The sequence below is a fragment of the Ostrinia nubilalis genome, chromosome 6 (assembly GCF_963855985.1).
Source record: "Ostrinia nubilalis chromosome 6, ilOstNubi1.1, whole genome shotgun sequence".
NCBI lineage: Eukaryota > Metazoa > Arthropoda > Insecta > Lepidoptera > Crambidae > Ostrinia > Ostrinia nubilalis.
Window position 1 is genome coordinate 14,189,221 of NC_087093.1, and position 21,666 is coordinate 14,210,886.

A 21,666-nucleotide genomic window follows, 5' to 3' on the forward strand; every position below is an offset into this window, starting at 1 on the left:
GGTCACCATAATTGTCACTTAAAGCCTCAGCCAAACCAACGCGTGCAGATCGCGTCGGCGATGGCTGTCACTGCGCGTGCATAGGACAATGACAGGACGCGCGTCCTATCATCGGTCGCTAAAGCTTTAGATGGTCACTTCAAGTGATCGACACAAGAGATCACCACAAGTGGTCACTACAAGTGGTCACTCCAAGTTGTTACTACAAGTTGTAGACCACTTCAACGCTGTCACTCGTAGTCCAATGTATGGTGGCGCTGATAACCTCGCGGGCTTGGCAACCACAAATTTTAATTTTGTCCCATCTAACAACATAACTCATGGAGTCTTCTCACTAATACATTTTACTATTTACACGTCTTAAATGGAGATTTGATAATAACGTTTGTTAACAAACTCATTGATAAGTTGATAATTTACATTTACTTACGTATACTCGTACATTGTAAATCCTTGCGTACAGATAAATAAAGATTTTTCTCTGAAAAATAAATAAACCTAGAAAATTTTGAAGCCCTGCCAATAAGCTTATTGACGTCCATTGGGTTACGAAAAGTTATTTACTGAATTTAAATGTATATTTCTTTGTAGTAGTAATTCACCTCCAGACCTAAAAATTTCAATATCGTAAATAACAATCTGATTTCCCCTGGCAGTTTTTCAAATTGTATTAACATCAATATCTAGCTATGAAGTTCATGACTTTAATCGTAAATAACTTGACCTTTCGGATATTTTGGTAACTATTTTACAATTTTATTTCACATTTTGCACATTATCAATTTTACCGCGTCGATTTTCACATTATTTTATATTTAATATTTACATTTTATACGAACTTAACATCTACACCCAGTCCTCAAATTACTATCCACGATAGCACAATTTCAATTTCACATTCCTTGATATTTTTACAAGTCAATATTCACTGAAGTTCACTTCATTGTTTACACTCTATATTAATGACATTGTCACTGTTTACATTTTATATGACCGCACTGGCGACGACAAAAAGTGCGGGTAAACTGAGACTGCTGGCCCACTGTGCGCTGCCTTGCATCGCTGCTGGGGTCTCTCCTGAAGACAAAAATATTATTATAGTGAAAATTGTTACTTACTAAATAATTTTGTTATAATAGCTCATAACTCAGTTAGCGCCTGGGTTATGGGAGCGGAACGGGAGGGAGTATTTTGTTACGTCAAATGTCAGTGACACTTCAGACTTGTATGTTCTGTCATCTACACTAATATTAAAGAGGAAAACTTCGTTTGTTTGTTTGGTTGTAATGAATAGGCTCAAAAACTACTGGACCGTTTATAAAAATTCTTTCACTATTCGAAAGCTACATTATCCACGAGTAACATAGGCTAAATTTTATTTTGGAAAAAAATAGGGTTCCATAAAATATGTAGATAATGTGCGACACGCGCGCGAAGACGCGGGCGGAAAGCTAGTGCAATAATAATTAAAAATCACCCCTCCCGTGTCGCTCTCATACTTCAGGCACTGATTGAGTTAACCTATAGTTTTATTTCCATCCTAGAATCATTTACAGTTGTTGAAAAAATAACAAAATCTTAATTCGTTAATTTGAAAATTACGTAATTATAGTTCAAAATTATTAAACGCAATAAATTATCAAAAGAGAAAAGGCCCAGCGGTAACAGCAATGGATTTAGACATGAACGACCCAAATGAGTAATTAGAATAGGCATAATTAACGTCAGCACCCGTGAAATTTGTTTATTTTACGAGCTTTGGACACGCAAAGGTGGGTATTATTACCTTTGCCAAACTTTAAATGGACACTGAGTTTACACCTAGCTAAAATTGATACTATAAATTCTCCGCTCAGCAACGAGAGTGAACGTGGCGTGACGTTTTGTCACGATGACCTGCATTGTGTCACGGTCATGCCAAGCACTCATGCTCGTGCATGCATCTAAAAACGCCACGTTAATTCAAGGAAAAATTTTAGCAATTAATTTCAGCCGTAAATGACAGACATTAAGGTGTGATTATTTATTTAGTTAAATCTGTAAGATAAGATGGACTGTTAAGAAAATTTAAAGTCATATATTATACCTTTAAAATCATCTACGGCAATCTTTAGAAGTATTGACAGAACGTTAGCACTTGCATAAGTTAAAACTTACCAGTAAGTACATGAACTCGTGCTGTGGCCATCTGAGCATTGTCTGGCGCACACTGGTATGCGCCTGCGTCAGATGTCCGCGCTGCCTGCACCAGTAGCCTACTGCTACTGTGTATACCCTTCTCTATTACTGAGGAAAACTAGAACTCACCAGTAAGTACATGAACTCGTGCTGTGGCCATCTGAGCATTGTCTGGCGCACACTGGTATGCGCCTGCATCAGATGTCCGCGCTGCCTGCACCAGTACCCTTGTACCCTTCTCTGTTCCTAAGGAAAAATAACTTTAGAACTCACCAGTAAGTACATGCACTCGTGCTGTAGCCATCTGAGCGCTGCCTGAACCAGTAGCCTACTGGCTACTGCGTGTGTATTCCCTTCTCTATTACTAAGGAATAGTAACTTTAAAACTTACCAGTAAGCACATGAACTCTGGCTGTGGCCAACTGTGCGTTGTCTGGCGCACATTGGTATGCGCCCGCGTCAGACGTCCGCGCCGCCTGCACCAGTAGCCTACTGCTTCTGTGTATACCCTTCTCTGTTACTGAGGAAAACTAGAACTCACCAGTAAGTACATGAACTCGTGCTGTGGCCATCTGTGCGTTGTCTGGCGCACACTGATATGCGCCCGCGTCAGATGTCCGCGCTGCTTCTCTGTTCCTAAGGAAAAGTAACTTTAGAACTTACCAGTAAGTTACCAGTAAGTACATGAACTCGTGCTGTGGCCATCTGTGCGTTGTCTGGCGCACACTGGTATGCGCCCGCGTCAGATGTCCACGCTGCTTCTCTGTTCCTAAGGAAAAGTAACTTTAGAACTTACCAGTAAGTACATGAACTCGCGCTGTGGCCATCTGTGCGTTGTCTGGCGCGCACTGGTATGCGCCCGCGTCAGACGTCCGCGCTGCCTGCACCAGTAGCCTACTGTTACTGTGTATACCCTTTTCTGTTACTGAGGAAAACTAGAACTCACCAGTAAGTACATGAACTCGTGCTGTGGCCATCTGTGCGTTGTCTGGCGCACACTGGTATGCGCCCGCGTCAGACGTCCGCGCTGCCTGCACCAGTAGCCTACTGCTACTGTGTATATCCTTCTCTGTTACTAGCGATATACCACCGCGCGTCGAGTCGAAGTTTATAGTCTGTGGACAAGGAAGTTGGATTATTTTTTTACTTTGTGGATGTGGATTGTCGTGTCATTGCTAACTATCCATTTATAGTCTGTATTTGTCTTACTGTTGCTACAACGTGTATTGGATAGTCTAATTGGGATTTGAAAAGATGAAATTGGGAGTCTAACTACAACAACAGGTTAGTCAAAGTTTAACAGTTTAGACATTGGAAGTAAGATTATTGCTTCGGTGAAATCGTCGTGCATGGATCCATATCCATAACCACTACTTTGCCTACTAAACATGTTGTCGCTACAACATATTTAGTATAAGCTGTCTGCAAAGTCTTCAAAATATGTGGAAAAGTCCAAAAGCTTGTGAAGAACGAAGCTAGATTATATTTCTTACTACGAGTATAACGCAATTATATTGGATTCTCGTGTCATCAACGTAGCAATAGCAACGTCTCGTGGTATGAAACGTGTTCTTTTGTTGACGATGACAAGGTCTCGTTACACAACATCGTAGCTCGTCCTGGGCCTTATTCATTTTTGTGTTCGAATATTTTACAGTACAGACAGAAAGCTTTTATTTTACTTTCGACGGATAGAGGTAGATACGGGATAAAATTTTATAAAGGAAAACTAATACACAGATTAAAAGTGTCCTTAATTAATAAATTAACAGTTCATACATGCCAACAGATAGTGAATAATCCGATTTTTTCAAAAGATTGATTATTGTTTTACCCATGTTAAAATTAAATTAAAACTAACAAAGTAATAGCTTTACTTATAAGTCCTGGAGCACACAGTTTATATTATTTTCAGTAGAATAACATGTGACGGCAATATGTCTTCTACGTAACTCAATAACGTGTGGTTACGATAAATTAGGCAGCCAAGGGAAGTTCTGAAAGCTGTCAAGAGTTTCGCGTGAGTTTCTAGTACATTCCATTTGGATCTCACAGACAAATGTTGGCTTATAGGTAAGCTGTTATACCACTTAACTGGATACAAATTACTTGAAATACAATGTAGCATGGTCCGGATGGTCCCATTAACAAAAAAAAAGTGCCACGAGTTTTTACTGCATATTAAAACATTTGTTAACGATTTAATTCTTAAAATTACGAGTGCGTTGCGATAAAGGAGCGAGCCAAGGAAAGTTTATGTCAACAGTGCGTTCACGATTTTAATAGAGTAATCATATCAGTTAACAAGAAGTCAATTTACGGCTATATCGTACTGATGATTAGCTAGTTGTGTCGCATTTCGGGCATAGTAACATAGTTTAGACCTTGATTTGTCTAGAATGGGAGAAAAATGTTTTAAATCTATCTCGTAAAATATTGCTGTATTTTCCATCACCTAAAGATTACCATACGTTACGGTGATGTACCTATATGGCCTTGATTACAACTCACTTACTGATTCAGAATCAATACGGAATATCTCTTTACACCTGAAGTACGAATAGACAAACATTTCTCACCATAATACAAGCCAGAATAGAAAGTGATGTGTTGTGTGCGCGATAACTAACCATCGGTCTTTGACGTAGAGTTGATAGTGGATCCACGCCGGTTCCCTGGGCAACATTACATATTCCATTCCGCCCTCTAGTATTGGAACGTCGACAACTTTGCTGAGGAAAGTAGTTCAAGTCGGGACTGTCGACTGACTTAAGGACTGGACTGCATCAACTTCTAAATCGCAAACTTTCTTGCAATCGGGACTGATTCTTGAACTTTTTGGAAAAAGCTCTCTACAACTGGGCAGTTGCATATTTAATGCCCCAATTCATTCACAAATAAGTCTCCCTTTAAACAGATTTTTAACTTTGATTTTTCTAGAGGAAAACAAACATATTTCACTATCAAAGCAATGATCGACATAATAAACCCATAATAAACCATCAGTTATGTCTATACCTACAAATCCAAGAACCACAAAAATACGGTATTCTTGTACATTATGTAAAACTAACAACCATTATTGTTTGCTCTATCCTCAGTTCAACTGTAATTGGTACAGTTAAAGATAATACTACTAATGTACATTTAAATTACTAGACAAATGGAAGAGAATCCCAGAAATGATAATAACCTTTGCTCCAGGTTATACTCGCAAGTAAAGACATAACATACATCTCCGGAAACAGCATACAAACATTTTAAAGATATTATATGGAGTAGGATACAAGCCAAATTACAGGAATTGACATACTAATGGTGCGCTGCAAAAATAAATACAGGAATACTCTTATTAACGATTTTAAATTGATTAAAATCAGAAGTTTCGTAGGAAAACGATAAACAGTCGGTTCAACACCTAAATCTTTAAGTGCTCATGATGTTGTCTAAAATACTTAGTTAAAAATAAAGGATGAGGGAGAAACACCTTCATATTATAATTCAGAATTAGTGATGACATCCCAACCAATCTGAGCAGTTTGTGGAGAATGGAGATTCACTCGCCAAATCCTACATTTGCTCTGGTAAATTAGAGAAGACCGTGCACCTTCAATGAAGAGTTGAAGAATGATAAACAGCGTGAGTATGGACAGCAAAACATGATCTTTAAAATACCGTTAATTTACAAAATGACAATAAAGCAATTGAAAAAAAAACTCAAGATTTCGCACTCAACCAAATTGTCGGGTAAAACACAGACTAACCTTTAAAATAGCGACTCGGACAACTCTACTGCAAGTATTCAGTATAATAACTTTTCATTAGCTTGCCACAGCTCCGCAGTCTTTAGGTATGGGCTGTTTCGCGGAGTTTACGGTCTAATTGCAGACTCTGGAATTGGAATGCCATTCCATTTCGTGGGCGGTTAGTATGGAATCGCTCCAGCAATCTGCTGTGTAATTGTTGGTGGAATAAACAGGATTGTAACGGGTTATACATGTAATCTTAGTTTAATGAGAGTCTGTTTTGCCGCTAAATTCCTTGATAGTCTATTATGAACTTACTTATTTGTTCAATAAACTGTAACTTTTAGTTTTACAGGTATCAGTTATAGGTCTGGCAGAAAAATCACTAAACACATAACTTTATTAGCTTTTTTTCATATCAGATCCGAAACTTACTTTGAATTGGTGAAACTGGTTCTTTATGTAGGTACTAAATGAGAAAAAGAGCAGTGTGAAAACTTTGGAAAGTAGGTACATAGTGAGAATCCTAATACTACTTCACCTACTATAATAACGTGTTTTATTATACATATAAAATGTTCAAGTTTGTTGAAACATGTTCTACGAGTACCTAAAACAAAGGAGGTATTCGTAATTCACCGTCGACGTCGACGTATGAAATATTTCATACATTTAGTATGGTATTGTTGGAGCGTTCGAGCGCGTCGAAGCTACAACCAAAGTATGAATAATTTCTGACGCTACTGGCTGGTTTCATAAGCTGCAGCTCAAATCTGTTTTAAGTAAAATCAATGTTACCAATGTTAACAACTATAGGTTAATTCAATTTATAAACAAACTAGCTTTTGCCCGCGGTTTCGCCCGCGTCTGTCACAAAAAATATTTATCGTGTGCGTGTCCTCCTTCCAGAAACCGGGATAAAGTATAAGAAGACATTTGTAGCTCTCAACACCAAGTCTAAAATCATTGACATCGAATCTTGCCCTGTTGATTTATGGATTAATACAGCGAACAAACTACACTAAATTATTTACACAACGAATGAAATACCTATCACCTATTTGTACTCGTACCGGTGTTCCCAATACAAAATATACCTTCTATTATCACACGATATTTATCCAACAATCTGTTTGAACGGCTAGATATTGTTTTGTATTTCAAAATTAAATCATTTCAAATCGCGACTATTATTCTGTGTGGTTGAGTGAACATTATCTCTCGTGGCATCCGCTATTCAATCAATATAATTATTTTAATATTGAAACAATAGTATACTCGTTTAAAAGTCGTACGTTCTACTCATGCAGTAACATTTTCGTTTGAATATAATTACTAACATAATTTCTAATAACATCAGGCAAATACTTAATTTGTTTAAAATATTGGGAAATAGGGTGCACTGCACAGTTCATTGATTTGGTCAAACTGATGAACTACAGAAAAAAAATTTGCATTAAACAGTTGATAAAGTAATTACGAGTAGTTGCGGACAAACTAGAGCGGATTCTTTATCAGGTCATTTATTATTTGTCACAACTGCGGGAGTATGTGCCTCTCTAATTTACCAGTGAAAAAATGGAGGAAATGGTTTTATAACACTTATGACATTTACGAGAAGAATAGGGGGTTCCTACTCTACTCTGCCTGAACCACAAGTTATACTCGTAGTTCATATTTCATTCATGAAGTTAGTTTTGAGTATAGTTCTTGCAACTCACTACGGCAAGTGAGCTTTACTTGTGTGTGTACGTGTACTTGCACATAACGATATTGTAGCCACCACACATGTAAAGTTCACTCGCCTTCGTGAATTGCAACAACTATAATAGAAATAGTAGTTAGTTAATCCACTTACCTTGCCTCTATGCGTCCAATTGATAGTGTTAGGTGGCTCCGGCGTGTGCCGCACTATGCAGGTCAAGTTTATGGTGGAGCCGGCGTAGATGAACAGGTCTGGACCTCCGAGGATCTCCGTCTCTGGCTCTGAAAGAAAATGACAGTATGAGAAATGGGAAAAGATTTTTTTTTAACTAGGAAGTTTTTTTGACCTGATATTTAGGGCCTCTCCAGGAGAGCGAGATTCTATACGCGTAGAATCCATACGCACGTTGGCGAGATACTAGGAGTCAATACATTGCGTCCACAAGACACGCGCGAGTTGAAAATTCGCGCGTAAATCTCGTCATACAATACGCTCGTGTTCGCGCGAATTGGCGGCGAATTGCCCTCCTGGACAGGCTCTTAAGTGATCAAGCCGACGGTTGAAGCGAGATTCACCCAGAATCCTCAACCACAAATGAACTGGCTACGGGACTATTCCCACCTCTCGTTCCCACCACTGCAACTCCTGTGTAGCCAGGATCTACAGCTTGACCGCCATAAAAACCCAACCAATGAAGTTCAAGTTTATCCCGGGGGAAAGTTAAACTGTCATTGGACCCGCAACGAAATTAATCAGAAGAACATAGGAGGAGTTCGAAATTAAGGTTCGACTTCCCTCCATTGCAAAGCGGATGACAGGTGACAAACAAAGGTTTAAAACCTTTTATGGGCTATTTTACTTCCATCTGTCACTTAGTCACCATTTTTCATCATCATCATCATCATCATCATTTCAGCCACAGGACGTCCACGCTGAACAGGACATCCCCCAATGATTTCCAGATTGGCCGTTGGCGTCCGTCCTTGTGGGATCATCTTACGATGCGACCTTTATCAGCCTCTTTAAAGAGATTATAAATGTGAATTACTTATACAATTTACAAATGACTAGCTCGTAGAGCTGATGGCCGCGTGGGCAGGCCTCCCACTAGGTAAACCGACGATCTGGTGAGGGTCGCGGGAGGTGCCTGGATGCGAGCGGGAGGTGCCTGGATGCGAGCGGCGCCGGACCGGTCTTTTTGGAAATCCTTGGGCGAGGCCTTTGTCCAGCAGTGGACGTCTTTCGGCTGAAACGAACGAACGAACAAACGACTGCAACATCCATTTACCATCTAGAATCCTCTTATGCTTCATCATCGAAATCCAGCTGCAGTTTACTAATCACGCGTTCATTATGCAAATTCGCTGGACAAATTAATGTACTCATGATTTGAATTCGATGATTTGCTTGCGAAATCAAATGATCCGGTCCGGCACCGCGCGAACATGGTAATTCAGCAGGGCTACTACGAAACGCTGTTTACGTAGTTTCGGGTCTATCTATCACCGTCGCTCATACTGGCATATCGATTTGCGTGAGAGAGATGGTAACATTCGAAACTTCGGATAACGTTTTTCGGAGTAACTACGCTGATACGGCATTTGGTAGGTTACAGGCTTGTGTATGCGATAATTGACAGTTATGGCGTTTGTAATGTCGGAAATTTAATGAACATAACATGGTTTTTCACTTGGAAGCTGTTATAGATGAGATTCCAATTACAACACGCACGGTTTGCTTGCAATAAGCAGTGTTTTCTCCTTAGTATATTGCGTTTTATTATTCCTACAAAAAAGCAACAAAATAATACGAGAATTAATTCAAATGGCTTTGAAGTTTTACAAAAATAATTGTCACTAATTAGGCACTAACATAATTAATGTTTTATTGAACAAGTTAGGTTCAGCCAAACGACGACCATTGCTGGACAAAGGCCTCAGTCAAGGATTTCAATAACAACAGGGTCCCCATCCAAGTACTTCCCGCACCAGATTGTCGGTCCACCGAGCTAGGTACACCTAGTACAAGTATGTCGGTCCATTTTAATCGCAATGACGTTAACGAAAGGTGAATAAGCGCTTATCAAAATGTATCTTAGATCTTTATTATTAGACGAAGAAGGAAATCTAATACAATACTATGTTGCTAAAAGTTTTTATCGATAAATCTGCACGCGAACTGGTCCTCCATCATACTATATCAGTAACTACTGATTCAGGCGATTGCATAAATATTTATTTCATTTGGTCTTAATTGCTTACTGAGTACTACGTTTTGTTTTGCCCATGGGCCATTCTGTTCAGTGATAATGTCAACCAAAATCCGATTTTATACGCCAGGTTTGTAAGAATTTCATGAAAATGTTTTACGAGTTTTGGCGGAAACTTTTAAGAGCTCAACATAATGTAATAAAATTGTCAAAGATCGGTCAAGTTTTGGACAAATATTAAAAGGTTCTGAGGGAATCTGTAATTTTACTAGGCAGGTATTTACATACATTAACAAAAAACTTGTAGCTTAAAGTTAATTTTTCAATTTTACTGCTTGAAGAGTCAAAGATGACTACAGATTCTTCGCTGAACTGATCTTGACATCATTGCATTATTGGAAAAGTGTCTTATTAAGAAACTATGTTGATATTGCCAGTTATGAGAAAGGAAGTGCTTTAAAAGTTATTATCATAATAAGGTAGGTAATTTGAGCAGGAGCTCCGCTCGAGGTACCTAATATCACTTTAACAAGGAATTCCTATCTCGAGGAAGGTTTCAGTCTGCAGCATAATATAGCGCGCTAGTTTTTCCGCAATTGGTAAAGTAGGTAAATGAATAAATTCATGACCAATTACCCTATTATGATCACCTGCTCGTATGTGTCTAATAAATCTTATTGTGTACTACAATAACGTTCGTTCGTTTCAACCGAATGACATGGACAAAGGCCTTCCCCAAGGATTTCCACAGCGATCGGTCCTGCGTCGCCCGCATCCAGGCACCTCCCGCGACCTTCACCAGATCGTCGGTTCACCTAGTGGAAGGTCTGCCCACAATACGTCTTCCGGATCATGGTCGCCACTCGAGAAATTTTCTGCCCCAGCGACCATCAGCTCTGCGAGCATGTGCGCCACCCACTGCCACTTCATTTTAGCAATTCTGCGTTCTATGTCAGTCAATTTGGTTCTCCTGCTGATCTCCTCATTTCTAATTCGATCACAATCGAAAAACATTACTATCAAGTAAAAGGGACACGGCCTAGTGTTACGCTGCTGAAGTGTAGTGAGTGACGCTCGCTAGTCACTCGTCGTGTGCCGTACCTACTATGTTGAGGAACACGGCGTGGCCGATGGGCGGCGTGGTGGAGATCTGGCACTCGTACTGGCCGGAGTCGCGCGCTGCTGAGGTGTAGTGAGTGACGCTCGCTAGTCGCTCTGTGTGTGCCGTACCTACTATGTTGAGGAACACGGCGTGGCCGATGGGCAGCGTGGTGGAGATCTGGCACTCGTACTGGCCGGAGTCGCGCCGCTGCGGGCTGCGGATGCGCAGCGCCCACTCCTCGGAGCGCGGCTTGTGCTGCGCCTCGAAGCGCTGGTCCGACGTGTACGTGTAGCGCCCCACCGTCAGCAGGTGAATGTCCCGGTGCCGGACCCATGATACCTGATGGAATAAACTATTGTTAGTTTCAAAGAATTCAAGTTAGCATCTGACATTGATATCAACGTCAGTCACTTATTTTTGTATGTAACTAAGATGGAGAATAATAATTGTGGTGCGGGCTTCGTTTGGTCATCGTTCATTGTTTCTGTAAACAAAACATAACGAAGGGAAACCCAGCTGACCCGAAAGGGCAACTTTTGCGAATGTTGTTGTGGCCTACTCAAACAAAACTTGAGCATGACTTCTTAGTTTGTTTTAACATGGGGCGATAAGAACATTTTCAGGGTGAGGCCGCAAGACATGTAGACATGTAAGGCAACGATTACACATAGTATTTTTATTTCCAGCATTTTTATTAATTGAGAAAACAGGATTTTTTATTAATACCTACTTTAATTTAAAGAAAGTTCGCAAATAAAGTCGAAACCTATTATAATAATACTAACTCAACAGTGTTACTAATAGCTTCCGAATTTAATTATGAAAGTAATTAACATTAAGGGTTTTGTCAGAAAAGGTATTAAGTAAAATAAAAAACAAAATGAGATAAAAATACTTTAGGTAGATAAATTAATAATGTACTATCTATCCAGAATTTTAGATAAACATACTAGGCCTTTATGTTGATTTTTCTTCACATTGATACTATATGGCACGAATATAATGACACTTACAAACCGAATATGCTACAAAATTATAAATAAAACTTCCAGGAAACATTATTTCTGCTCAAGAGGAAACTAAAGTACGATTCAAAAGCGTGGTTTTGAATCAGATTGAACAAGAACTGTCGTTATTGTCCTCCACGATTCTTCCGACGACGTTTTGTTACAAACTTTAATATACTTAGGGTTCCTCGAGCAAGTGGAAATGGGACAAAAACTGTGGCAACGATGTAATAATAATAATAATAATAATAATAATAATGTCTTTATTGTGAATCACAGGTTATATAGGTACATACAGGTCACATATCACAATTAGTTTCACTGTGTTCCGCCTTTTAGGCATACAATACAATAGTAAATTAAATTAAATTGAATTGAATAAAAGAATGATTACATTAGATTCATACGATAAATTATTCATTACTTATTTTACCATTGTCAGATAAATATTCCTGGACCGAATAGTAGCATTTTTTAACCAGAAATTCTTGGAATTTATTTTTAAATATAATGAGATCGTCAATATTGCGAATTTCATCGCGAATTTTGTTAAAAATACGAGCAGCGTTACAATAAATGCTCTGATTCATTAGCGTTGTCTTACAAGCTACGACACACAGTTTGTTTCTATGACGATCTCGAGTCTTAAATTGAAATAAATTATTATTAGTTTTGACAAAAATTGCAACCTCATAAATGTACAGACATGGAACAGTCAACAATTTCAATCCCACAAATAATGGCTTACATGAGTCTGTCTGTTTCATGTTATGCATTGCTCTGATGCACCGCTTTTGAGCTTTGAAAGCAAGATCTTTATCGACAGAATTTCCCCAGAATATTATGCCGTATCGTAGTGTGGACACGACATAACCATTATAGGCCGTTAGTAAAGCCGATTTGTTAGAAATTTTCCTGAGATTGTATAATGCGTATGAAAATTGACTTAGTTTCTTCCTAACGTGTGCAATGTGACTTTTCCATTTTAAGGTACTATCAATATACAAGCCCAAGAACTTTGTCGAATGTATTACGTCAAGTCGTTTACCACAATATGTTACATTGAGATTATCTGCATCGTTATCATGTTGTCTAAAATTCATAATTACAGTTTTATCTAAATTTATTCGAAGATTATTATTCCTCAGCCATTCAATAATAGATGTCAAGGTTTCATTTATGTCATTCTCTAAATATGTCCAATTATTATTACTCAAAAGAATAGTACTGTCATCTGCAAATAATGTCATGTTGTGTTTCGTTACGGAAGGTAAGTCGTTAATATATATTAAGAATAGTAAGGGGCCAAGCACACTACCTTGCGGCACACCGTGCTTTATATACCTAAGCTCTGACTGGTATACAACTTCAGTTTTGGTTTTCGTGTTAATTCTCTCGACCCTCGTTGCTTGTTGTCGATCACTTAAATAAGACTTTATTAAGCCATGCATATTACCCCTAATACCATAACAATATAGCTTATTCAACAATATTTTGTGATCGACATAATCAAATGCTTTGGTCATGTCCATAAATAAAGCAGCTGTAGGTGTGCGTTGGTCTACTCCTTGTGTAACATTAAACAAAAAACTAAATACAGCTTGATTTATACTTTTGTTCTTTCTGAAACCATATTGTTGGGGTGCAAAAATATTTTTAGTTTCTAGAAATGAATTAAGTTTTTTATATATAACTTTTTCAAATACCTTTGAAAAAACTGGAATTAAGGCTATTGGTCTATAAAAACGCATGTCAGTCCTATCTTCTTTTTTAAATAAAGGTTTAACAATTGATGTTTTAAGAGCCTTTGGATAAGTGCTATGTTCAAAGCACAAATTCAAAATGAAGCTCAATACTGGTGAAATAATGGCACATGTATCTTTAACTGTAGACGTGATGATATCATCATAGCCAGCACTATTAGTATTTTTTAAAGATAATATAATATTTTGAATGTCAATAGGTATTGTAGGATTTAAGAAAATTGTATTAAAATTATGATTAACCTGGATATTATTTACATTGTGAATATTAATATCAGTCTTAACTTCGTCAACAAAATAATCATTAAATTCGTTAGCGATTTCTTGAGGGTCAGTAATAAGTTTGTCTTTTAGATTGATTTTATCTATGCTTTGTTTGGGGTATTTCGCTTTTACTTTTTTTATTACTTCCCAGGTCGCTTTGCACTTATTTAAAGAATTCTTTACATAGTAGTCATTCTGAGACTTTTGAGTCAGTTTTACTACAGATTTGTATCGCTTTGCATAGGTTTGGAAGGCTGTTTTATTTTTGATGTTCGGAGCGCGTCTATATTGCCAAAGTAGATCCCTTTTCCGTTTACTACAAACGCGGATACCACGACTTAGCCATTTTGGTCTCGTAGTAGTTTGAATCTTAATTTTTACTATGTTGTCGTGCATTTAGCTCCCGTTCGTACATGTGAGAGAATAGTTTGGAGCTCAAGGAGGATTGTGATCAAGCATGAGACACGAATAACATACTGAAGTTCGTCTAAATTACATTTCTATATTAAAATTTAAATAATCTTAGACAACATTTAGTAGTGACTATAGCCAATTGATGACAATATTTTTCGAGATGGTAAATCCTTATACATATTATAATGACGATACCTAATGTATTTTTGGTAGTAGGAGTAGCCACCTGTCATCTTTTTAAGTCATAAGAGAAGACATTCTAAACACAAATTCCTTAAATATTTAACGTAACCAGCCGCAAGTCGCTTGCATTCTTAACTTCGTACTCCCCCTATATTCTTCTGATTAATTTCGTTGCAGGTCCAATGACAGTTTAACTTTCCCCAGGGACGAACTTGACCATCACTGGTTGGGTTTTTATTGGCGGTCAAGCTGTAGATCCTGGCTACATAGGAGTTGCAGCAGTGAGAACGAGAGGTGGGAATAGTCCCGTGCATTCTACAAACTCCTACCAAATTTCTCAGGTCTTATTTGTTTGAGTTTCTACAACTATATTGTGCGCCTATTAATTACAAATCCGTTATTACACTGGGTCTTAAATTATGACGTTATGCTTGTATTAAGCCACAATCTAGTTGTAATGGTTGTAGTCCACGAGACAAGCTGTCTTAATCAGCGTGAAGTGCCTAAGTTTAAAACTAATCTTGTGTTAAGGGAGACTTACTGGATAGGTTACGCCTTAAAGCAGTGCTTATGGGAAGGACATTATTACTACTTTTGGTCTCATATACGAGTACATACACTTGTGAATATTTACCACTATTGATATGATAATCAAACGCTTTATCAATGATTTACATTCTACTCTATCTTTATGTCTGTAACTAACATAGAACTGGGATAGAAAGACACGGGTCTTAACATGATATTTATTGCTGAGTTACATTATGTACTCACGGCTTGATCCTTGATGTTCTATTTTAGTTGTAATGGAACGCGAAAGTTTAAAATCTGAACTGGGGTTTTCAGGTAAAAAGTGGCACAGTACAGCACACTTTTGTCAGGGTTATTTTGAAAAAAACCTCTTTAAACAATAAAGATTTAAAAAAGGGTTTTTTTTTTCATTTCTAGACTTAACGTAATAATTTTAGCCAAGGTACGTCCACTACTGCACAAAGGCCTTCTCCAAGGATTTCCACAATGACTCAACATAAACAGTTCTTTCTGCTATTCATATTAGTTGTTCAGTAAAGAAGTGTTCTAAGAACCTTTATTATGCTACGATTCAACACCACTAGTATTCACAATAGGACTTTGTTCTACGATGTTTTTGTTCTAACTTATTATGCTACAAGTTTGTTAAGTTACAACTGGACTCTGCTAATGAAATTGGAGAAAGTCCAACTTAGTAACTGGTTTACGGTGTCAACCCACTGTGTTGCCTTTGAGATTTTAGGGTTTGCCACACTGCAGCACTGGATGGGTTCTGCGGTCTGCGGTCAGGTCAAAAAGAAAGCAATCCATGTATGAACAACATTGTTGGTCAAGGCAATCGGTCGGCGGTCGTGACAAGGCAATCTGTCAGCGGTGCTGTTTGCATTTTTGCTCGTGCCTGCATGGTCAGATCGTATCAAAACAAAATGTAGAGACCGACAAAGTTGTTAATCCTACTAATATTATAAATGCGAAAGTTTTGTGGACGTTTGGATGTTTGTCACTCTTTCACGCAAAAACTACTGAACGGATTTTGTTGAAACTTTCCAGTATTATTGTTTATAGCCCAGATTAGCATATATGGGCTATAATTTATGACGATATGTGACAAATATATTTCAATAAATAAATAAGACGTGTCAAAAGCGCCATCTATCGTCATTGATTAAAGTCTACAGCGCTGGACAAACTACTTTTTTGACATTCGTAAATATTCATGAGGAGGAAACCGTGAAACGCCATCTAGCAACAGATTTTACGAACTAAGAGGGTAAAACGAGGTCCACGCGTACGAAGTCGCGGGCGGCCGCTAGACGCAAACCGCTGATCGCATCCAGTGTGCCAAATACTTTATCTAAGCAACAAAGATGGAAACTGGATGGTTTTACGGATGTTTTATGGCGTGTCAGCTATAACTAATCCAGTTACGAGTTCTGTACAAAGTTGTTTAATTAACCCTCATTTTGGTAGTTAACACCAGTACCGTTTTATTACATGCCAAAACGTGAGCCAAAATGTAAGCTATTTTGTGAAAAATATTATTGGCAGGTAGCTGCTGTTATTAGCTCACAAGATAGGTCCCCATTATAAATGCTTACTCCTTTACTTAAACCTTAGCTTAACTTAACTCCTCCTAAATATTCTTCTGACTAATGTCGCTGCCGGTCCAATGACAGTTTAACTTTGACCCGGGACAAACTTGACCATCACTGGTTGGGTTTTTATTGGAGGTCAAGCTGTAGATCCTGGGTGGGCAGTCGTTGAGATGACAGCGCGAAAATCGTCGGTATCCACTAATTATGACCCTTATAGACCACTATATTGACAAAGTTCACCGTCTTCGGACGCGATATTGGAAATTTGGCATCTACTCTCGGCAGAATGACATTAGGCGTCGTCTGGCTTTGACATTCAATTTTCAACTGTATTACCTTGACAATCAGTTCAAAATTGATTACTAGAAAATTATTTGACAGACGATTTCTACTGTCGACAAATGCATTTGAATTACCCCACTGGCTACACAGGAGTTGCAGCGGTGGGAACGAGAGGTGAGAATAGTCCCGTTGTCTGTCAAAACGCCAATTATTTGTAAAGTCGGAAGTAATAACATCACGTCATTTTCTTCAAATTTTTTTACTGTTTAATGAATTCATAGCTGCTGAAAATTTTATGTTACCTACTGCTACGGTTTCAACGAATTTGGTTTGCAAGGCTAAAATATGAAATAGAGTTGGGAAATATAAGTGTCAGCTACCGAATAGGTGATGTATATGACCCGAGACCGAGTGATGCGTAAAATGTTGAATATTTTGCTATTCGGGAAGCATCTAGGAGTTTTGGCTCTATAAAACTTCTTCGGGGGATATTTTTGTATTTTATTAGGACGCTACGTAACTTTTATTTTTGTTTTAGGAGATCTTAACCTTTACGCCCACTTAGTCTGATTAAGTAAAAGAACACGAGTATAATAAGGATATTGACTGTAATATTTTGCGTTCAAAACTGCAAATTCAGCTTAAATTTTCTGTACCTCAGTTTTTTAAATATTACTTTGCATAATTTTATAATAGAAAACGAATTATTCTAATTTTAATTCTGTGGGTTTTTCAAAATCTTATGAATTTTGCTAGAATCTGTTGACTTCTTTCAGCTTTTTTGATATTTCTTATAATATTTATAGGTTAACCGCAAACAATTGAAAAAAAAAACCTAAATGAAGAGCCACTAAAGTTCTAGTTAAACTGACTGTCAAACAATACGCAAATCATTCCAATTGAATATTAAAGCCATCAATCGTCAATGAACAATGACGTCATCGCATTAAACCGCAAAGCACACGTTTGCATTTTAGTTGGATGATGGTCAACACCTGATAATAATTGATTCATGAAATGCAATTGACTGTGATCATTAATTGATTATTTATTTAAAACAACAAAAATGTGATTTTCAATTGAACAGGTCATTTTATCGTATTGAGATTCTTCAATGAAGAATGTTCACTAATTTTGTTTTTTAGCTTTCTGTATTCTCTGTTAAAAATAAAAAATACACGTGAAAGAATTATTTCGATACGTCAATTAGTTTCCAAGATATTGAATTTTAAAAGTGCGGGCGGCGGCCGACCCGCCATTTTATGCGCGTGACGTCATATTACAGTGACTGGCTCATATTTGTATGGGTGGAATCTTGCAAGCTGCATTAAGACCCACTTCCGGGCAACCGATTTAGCTGAAATTTCGCATACACATGTGATTTGGATGACCATGCAATATTATGATGACATGGAGCTGATCTGATGATGGAGCTGGAAGGTGGCCATAGGAACTCTAAATAAAACGACTTAAATCCATCGAGTTTGGGCTCGTTCGTTTTGTATTGATGAGTACTTTAATTCTATATAGTAATCAGGGTCTGATGATGGAGCTGGAAGGTAATTCGCAATAAAACGACACAATCGCATCAAGTTTGGGTTTGGTTCAATTTTAATTTCTGTGATGGGTCTGGGTGTTAATATGTATAATAAGTATGTATTTACAAAAAAAAATGTATTTAAGTATGTTTATATCCGTTGTCTAGTGAGCGGACACTGTGAATGTACGTCACGCGGGGTCACGTGACCGTCGGCGGGACTCGATATTTAAGCGAACTTTGAATGCCTATAAAATCATAACTACTGGGTATTTTTGAATGAAATAAAAACAAATGTATTTGTTTATGTAAAAGCTTAACTGTAACATAGGTTTCAAGTGATTTTGCATACCTAGTAACATTCTCAATTCTTCAGATGTTATTCTTGCGTGCATCTCAATGCCAAAAAATGTTAACTATCATCTATTCTTTGTCTATCTAATCACTTGTACAGGCTGTATTCTTCAAGACAATTGAACCGACACAATTTTACTTGCTTTCCAAAATACATAAAACATGTTTAGACAATGTTTATTCAGGCCGTCTTGTTCAAATTAGAAATTCACGAAGTGATTTTTCCAAGACCGTGGAATTAAGATCTAAGCGTTTAACCACTGGATCACCAAACAACGTTATCAACGATAGGGGTTCCTAGTAAGAATGGTTTTCTAGTATTACACAGACCCATTCGAAGTCCTTTCGAGGAAAGGATAGACATCAAAGTAAAGAGCTTTCGTGAAACTCGATAAAAATAAATAGTATGTTGTGTAGCTCATATTATAGCTAATAATAATGCACTTCATAACACAATAGTCCCAACAACATTGCATCTTAATAATATTACAATGTTGAGATACCTACCTATCTACTTATTTTTAGAAAACAACAATCTACTCCAGCGGTTCCCGAATGGTAGTTCGCGGAACCCTGGGGTTCCGTGGAAATGCCGCAAGGGTTCCGTGAAAAATATTATCCCACGTTTCGTGACCGACGTTGTTCGCTCGCACCGACTTATTTACGCACGAGGGAGGGGCAGGGCGTGCGGGCGGAGTAGTACGGGGGTTCCGCTAGGAAAAGTATAATCAGTTAGGGTTCCTTGGCAAAAAAAATTGGGAAACCCTGATCTACTCTACTAGATTTTTTGACAGAAATTATAACTGATACTCACAGTTCTATTCTGTAAATTCTTCACTTTACAAAGCAGCGTGACTGGGTGGCCGACCAGTCCTGTCACGTTCTCCGGCGTGCTTGGATCGAAGTACGGAGATCCAGCTGTCTGTGGCACATCTTCTAGAAACTCAGCCCGGAATCTTCTGGAAGACTCTGACACTGTGCTTTGGTCCCTCGACCGGGTGCTCCCGCTTTCTTGTCGGCAGACTGTAGAAAAGAAACATGGTTAATGATCATCGATGTTTGAAACAGCTTATTACACTTGAAAAACGACGGGTTCATCCAGTGTCTAAGTAGCTCAGATGAAAGAGCAGTCAAGCGAAAGGTCGTGGGTTCAATTCCCGTCTTAAACAGTTGGATTTTTTCAAGATGTTTATAATTTTCAGATCAATGAAGCACATAATGTCGTGCCCTGCGTACCTAAACAACTGCACGCAGGAAGATTTAATGAATGCTACTGACAACACCACTCTTGTAGCAGAGTTCTGGGCAGAAACTGTGTAGGTTTGCTGTCAACACGACTAGAAGAATGATAATGAGAATATGATGTCTACTGGTGGAAAAAGACCTCCCCCAGGGATTTCCACGTGGACCGGTCCTGTGCTGACCTTTGCTAGATTTTCTGTCAAATTAGTATAAGGCCTGCCCAGAGTATGTCTGGAGCTACATTTTCTTCAAAACAACTAGGTATGGCCTATTTTTAGCAAGCAATAAAATATAAAATACTTATGTTTTTCGTACAAATTTCAATTTGATTAAGCTGCTCGACGATTTGTAATTTTGTGCCAAATTTAAATTCACGACACGATTGACCCATTTATGGATTCCGCTACTTCTTTCATCCAAGCTGTAGATTTAATATGATTTAGTAAGCTTAGTGGTTGAAGGCAAGTTTTTAACCGTAGTGCTTTAAAAATAACGCGATTTATATAAAGCTGTAAGTTTTAAACATTTCAAATTACTGTTTAGAATAAGACAGTAAAGTATAGCAATTGAAAGTGCTAAAAAGTAAGTAACTGAAAATATTTGTTTTTGATATTGATAGTTATTAACTTTTACCTTATACCTAAGTGACATTTATTTAGTTCAAGTTATTTTGAAAAACAATGTGTATCAATAATGCTTATTGAATCTTACTGAACCCGTTAAAGTACCGTTTCCCATGGTGTAGATTTGGACGCAGGTAACTAAAGTCACTATACTCGTACACAATGCTAGTAGGTAGTACACCTACAGATACTTACACAAAAGTTTGTATGTACACAAAAATACACTAACCGTCATAGAATCTTACCCAAAAATTGGCTTAGTTTTTTGCTCCCCGCAACCAAAGGAATCAAATAAAATATTATTTGACCGAAGAAATCACAAATGTATTTGATGGTAATGATAAGTAGACGCAATAAGCGGCATTCGGTTTAGATTTGGCTACAATCTACATCTTATATGGCTACCTGCCAGATGCTAGATTGGCAATGTGAAGTTATGGCGTTCATTTGTGAAGGCTTACAGCCAAGACTGGTTATTTTGCACGTGTTATTTGTGATGACAGGTACGTACACTGTTATGGAAATTGTGATTGGAAAATTGGACTTTAAATCATATAGTACAGAATAATTATGACCAGTATTTTGGAAGGACAAAAACCCGGAGAAACAATTGAATATTAATTTACTGTATACTCTGGATAGCTCTATCTACTTCTTTCAAATCTTATGATGATATCCCAAAAACAGGATTTTTCATTCGTCGCTTTAACACTTTCTTCTCCATCACCATCATCATCATTTCAGCCATAGGACGTCCACTGCTGAACATAGGCCTCCCCCAATGCTTTCCATGTTGATCGATTGGTAGCGGCCTGCGTCCAGCGCTTCCCCGCTACCTTTACGATGTCGTCGGTCCACCTTGTAGGTGGATTTTTCTCCATAAATCAATCAAACCGATGAAAGCATCAGTTTCAATTTTAAACGCGTTAAT

General features: G+C 38.0%; 1 protein-coding gene across 1 annotated transcript in view; it reads right to left on the reverse strand.

Annotated features, from left to right (window-relative positions):
* Positions 1 to 445: 445 nt before the first annotated feature.
* LOC135072678 (kin of IRRE-like protein 3) overlaps positions 446 to 21,666 on the reverse strand; it is a 71,068-nt gene continuing 49,847 nt past the window's right edge. The window contains exons 3-7 of the mRNA XM_063966686.1: positions 19,685 to 19,893; positions 11,069 to 11,279; positions 7,783 to 7,910; positions 3,125 to 3,293; positions 446 to 1,077 (exon numbers count right to left, since the gene is read on the reverse strand). Coding sequence (XP_063822756.1) covers positions 986 to 1,077; positions 3,125 to 3,293; positions 7,783 to 7,910; positions 11,069 to 11,279; positions 19,685 to 19,893 — 809 coding nt within the window. The 3' untranslated portion in view covers positions 446 to 985. The remainder of the gene's footprint in view (positions 1,078 to 3,124; positions 3,294 to 7,782; positions 7,911 to 11,068; positions 11,280 to 19,684; positions 19,894 to 21,666) is intronic.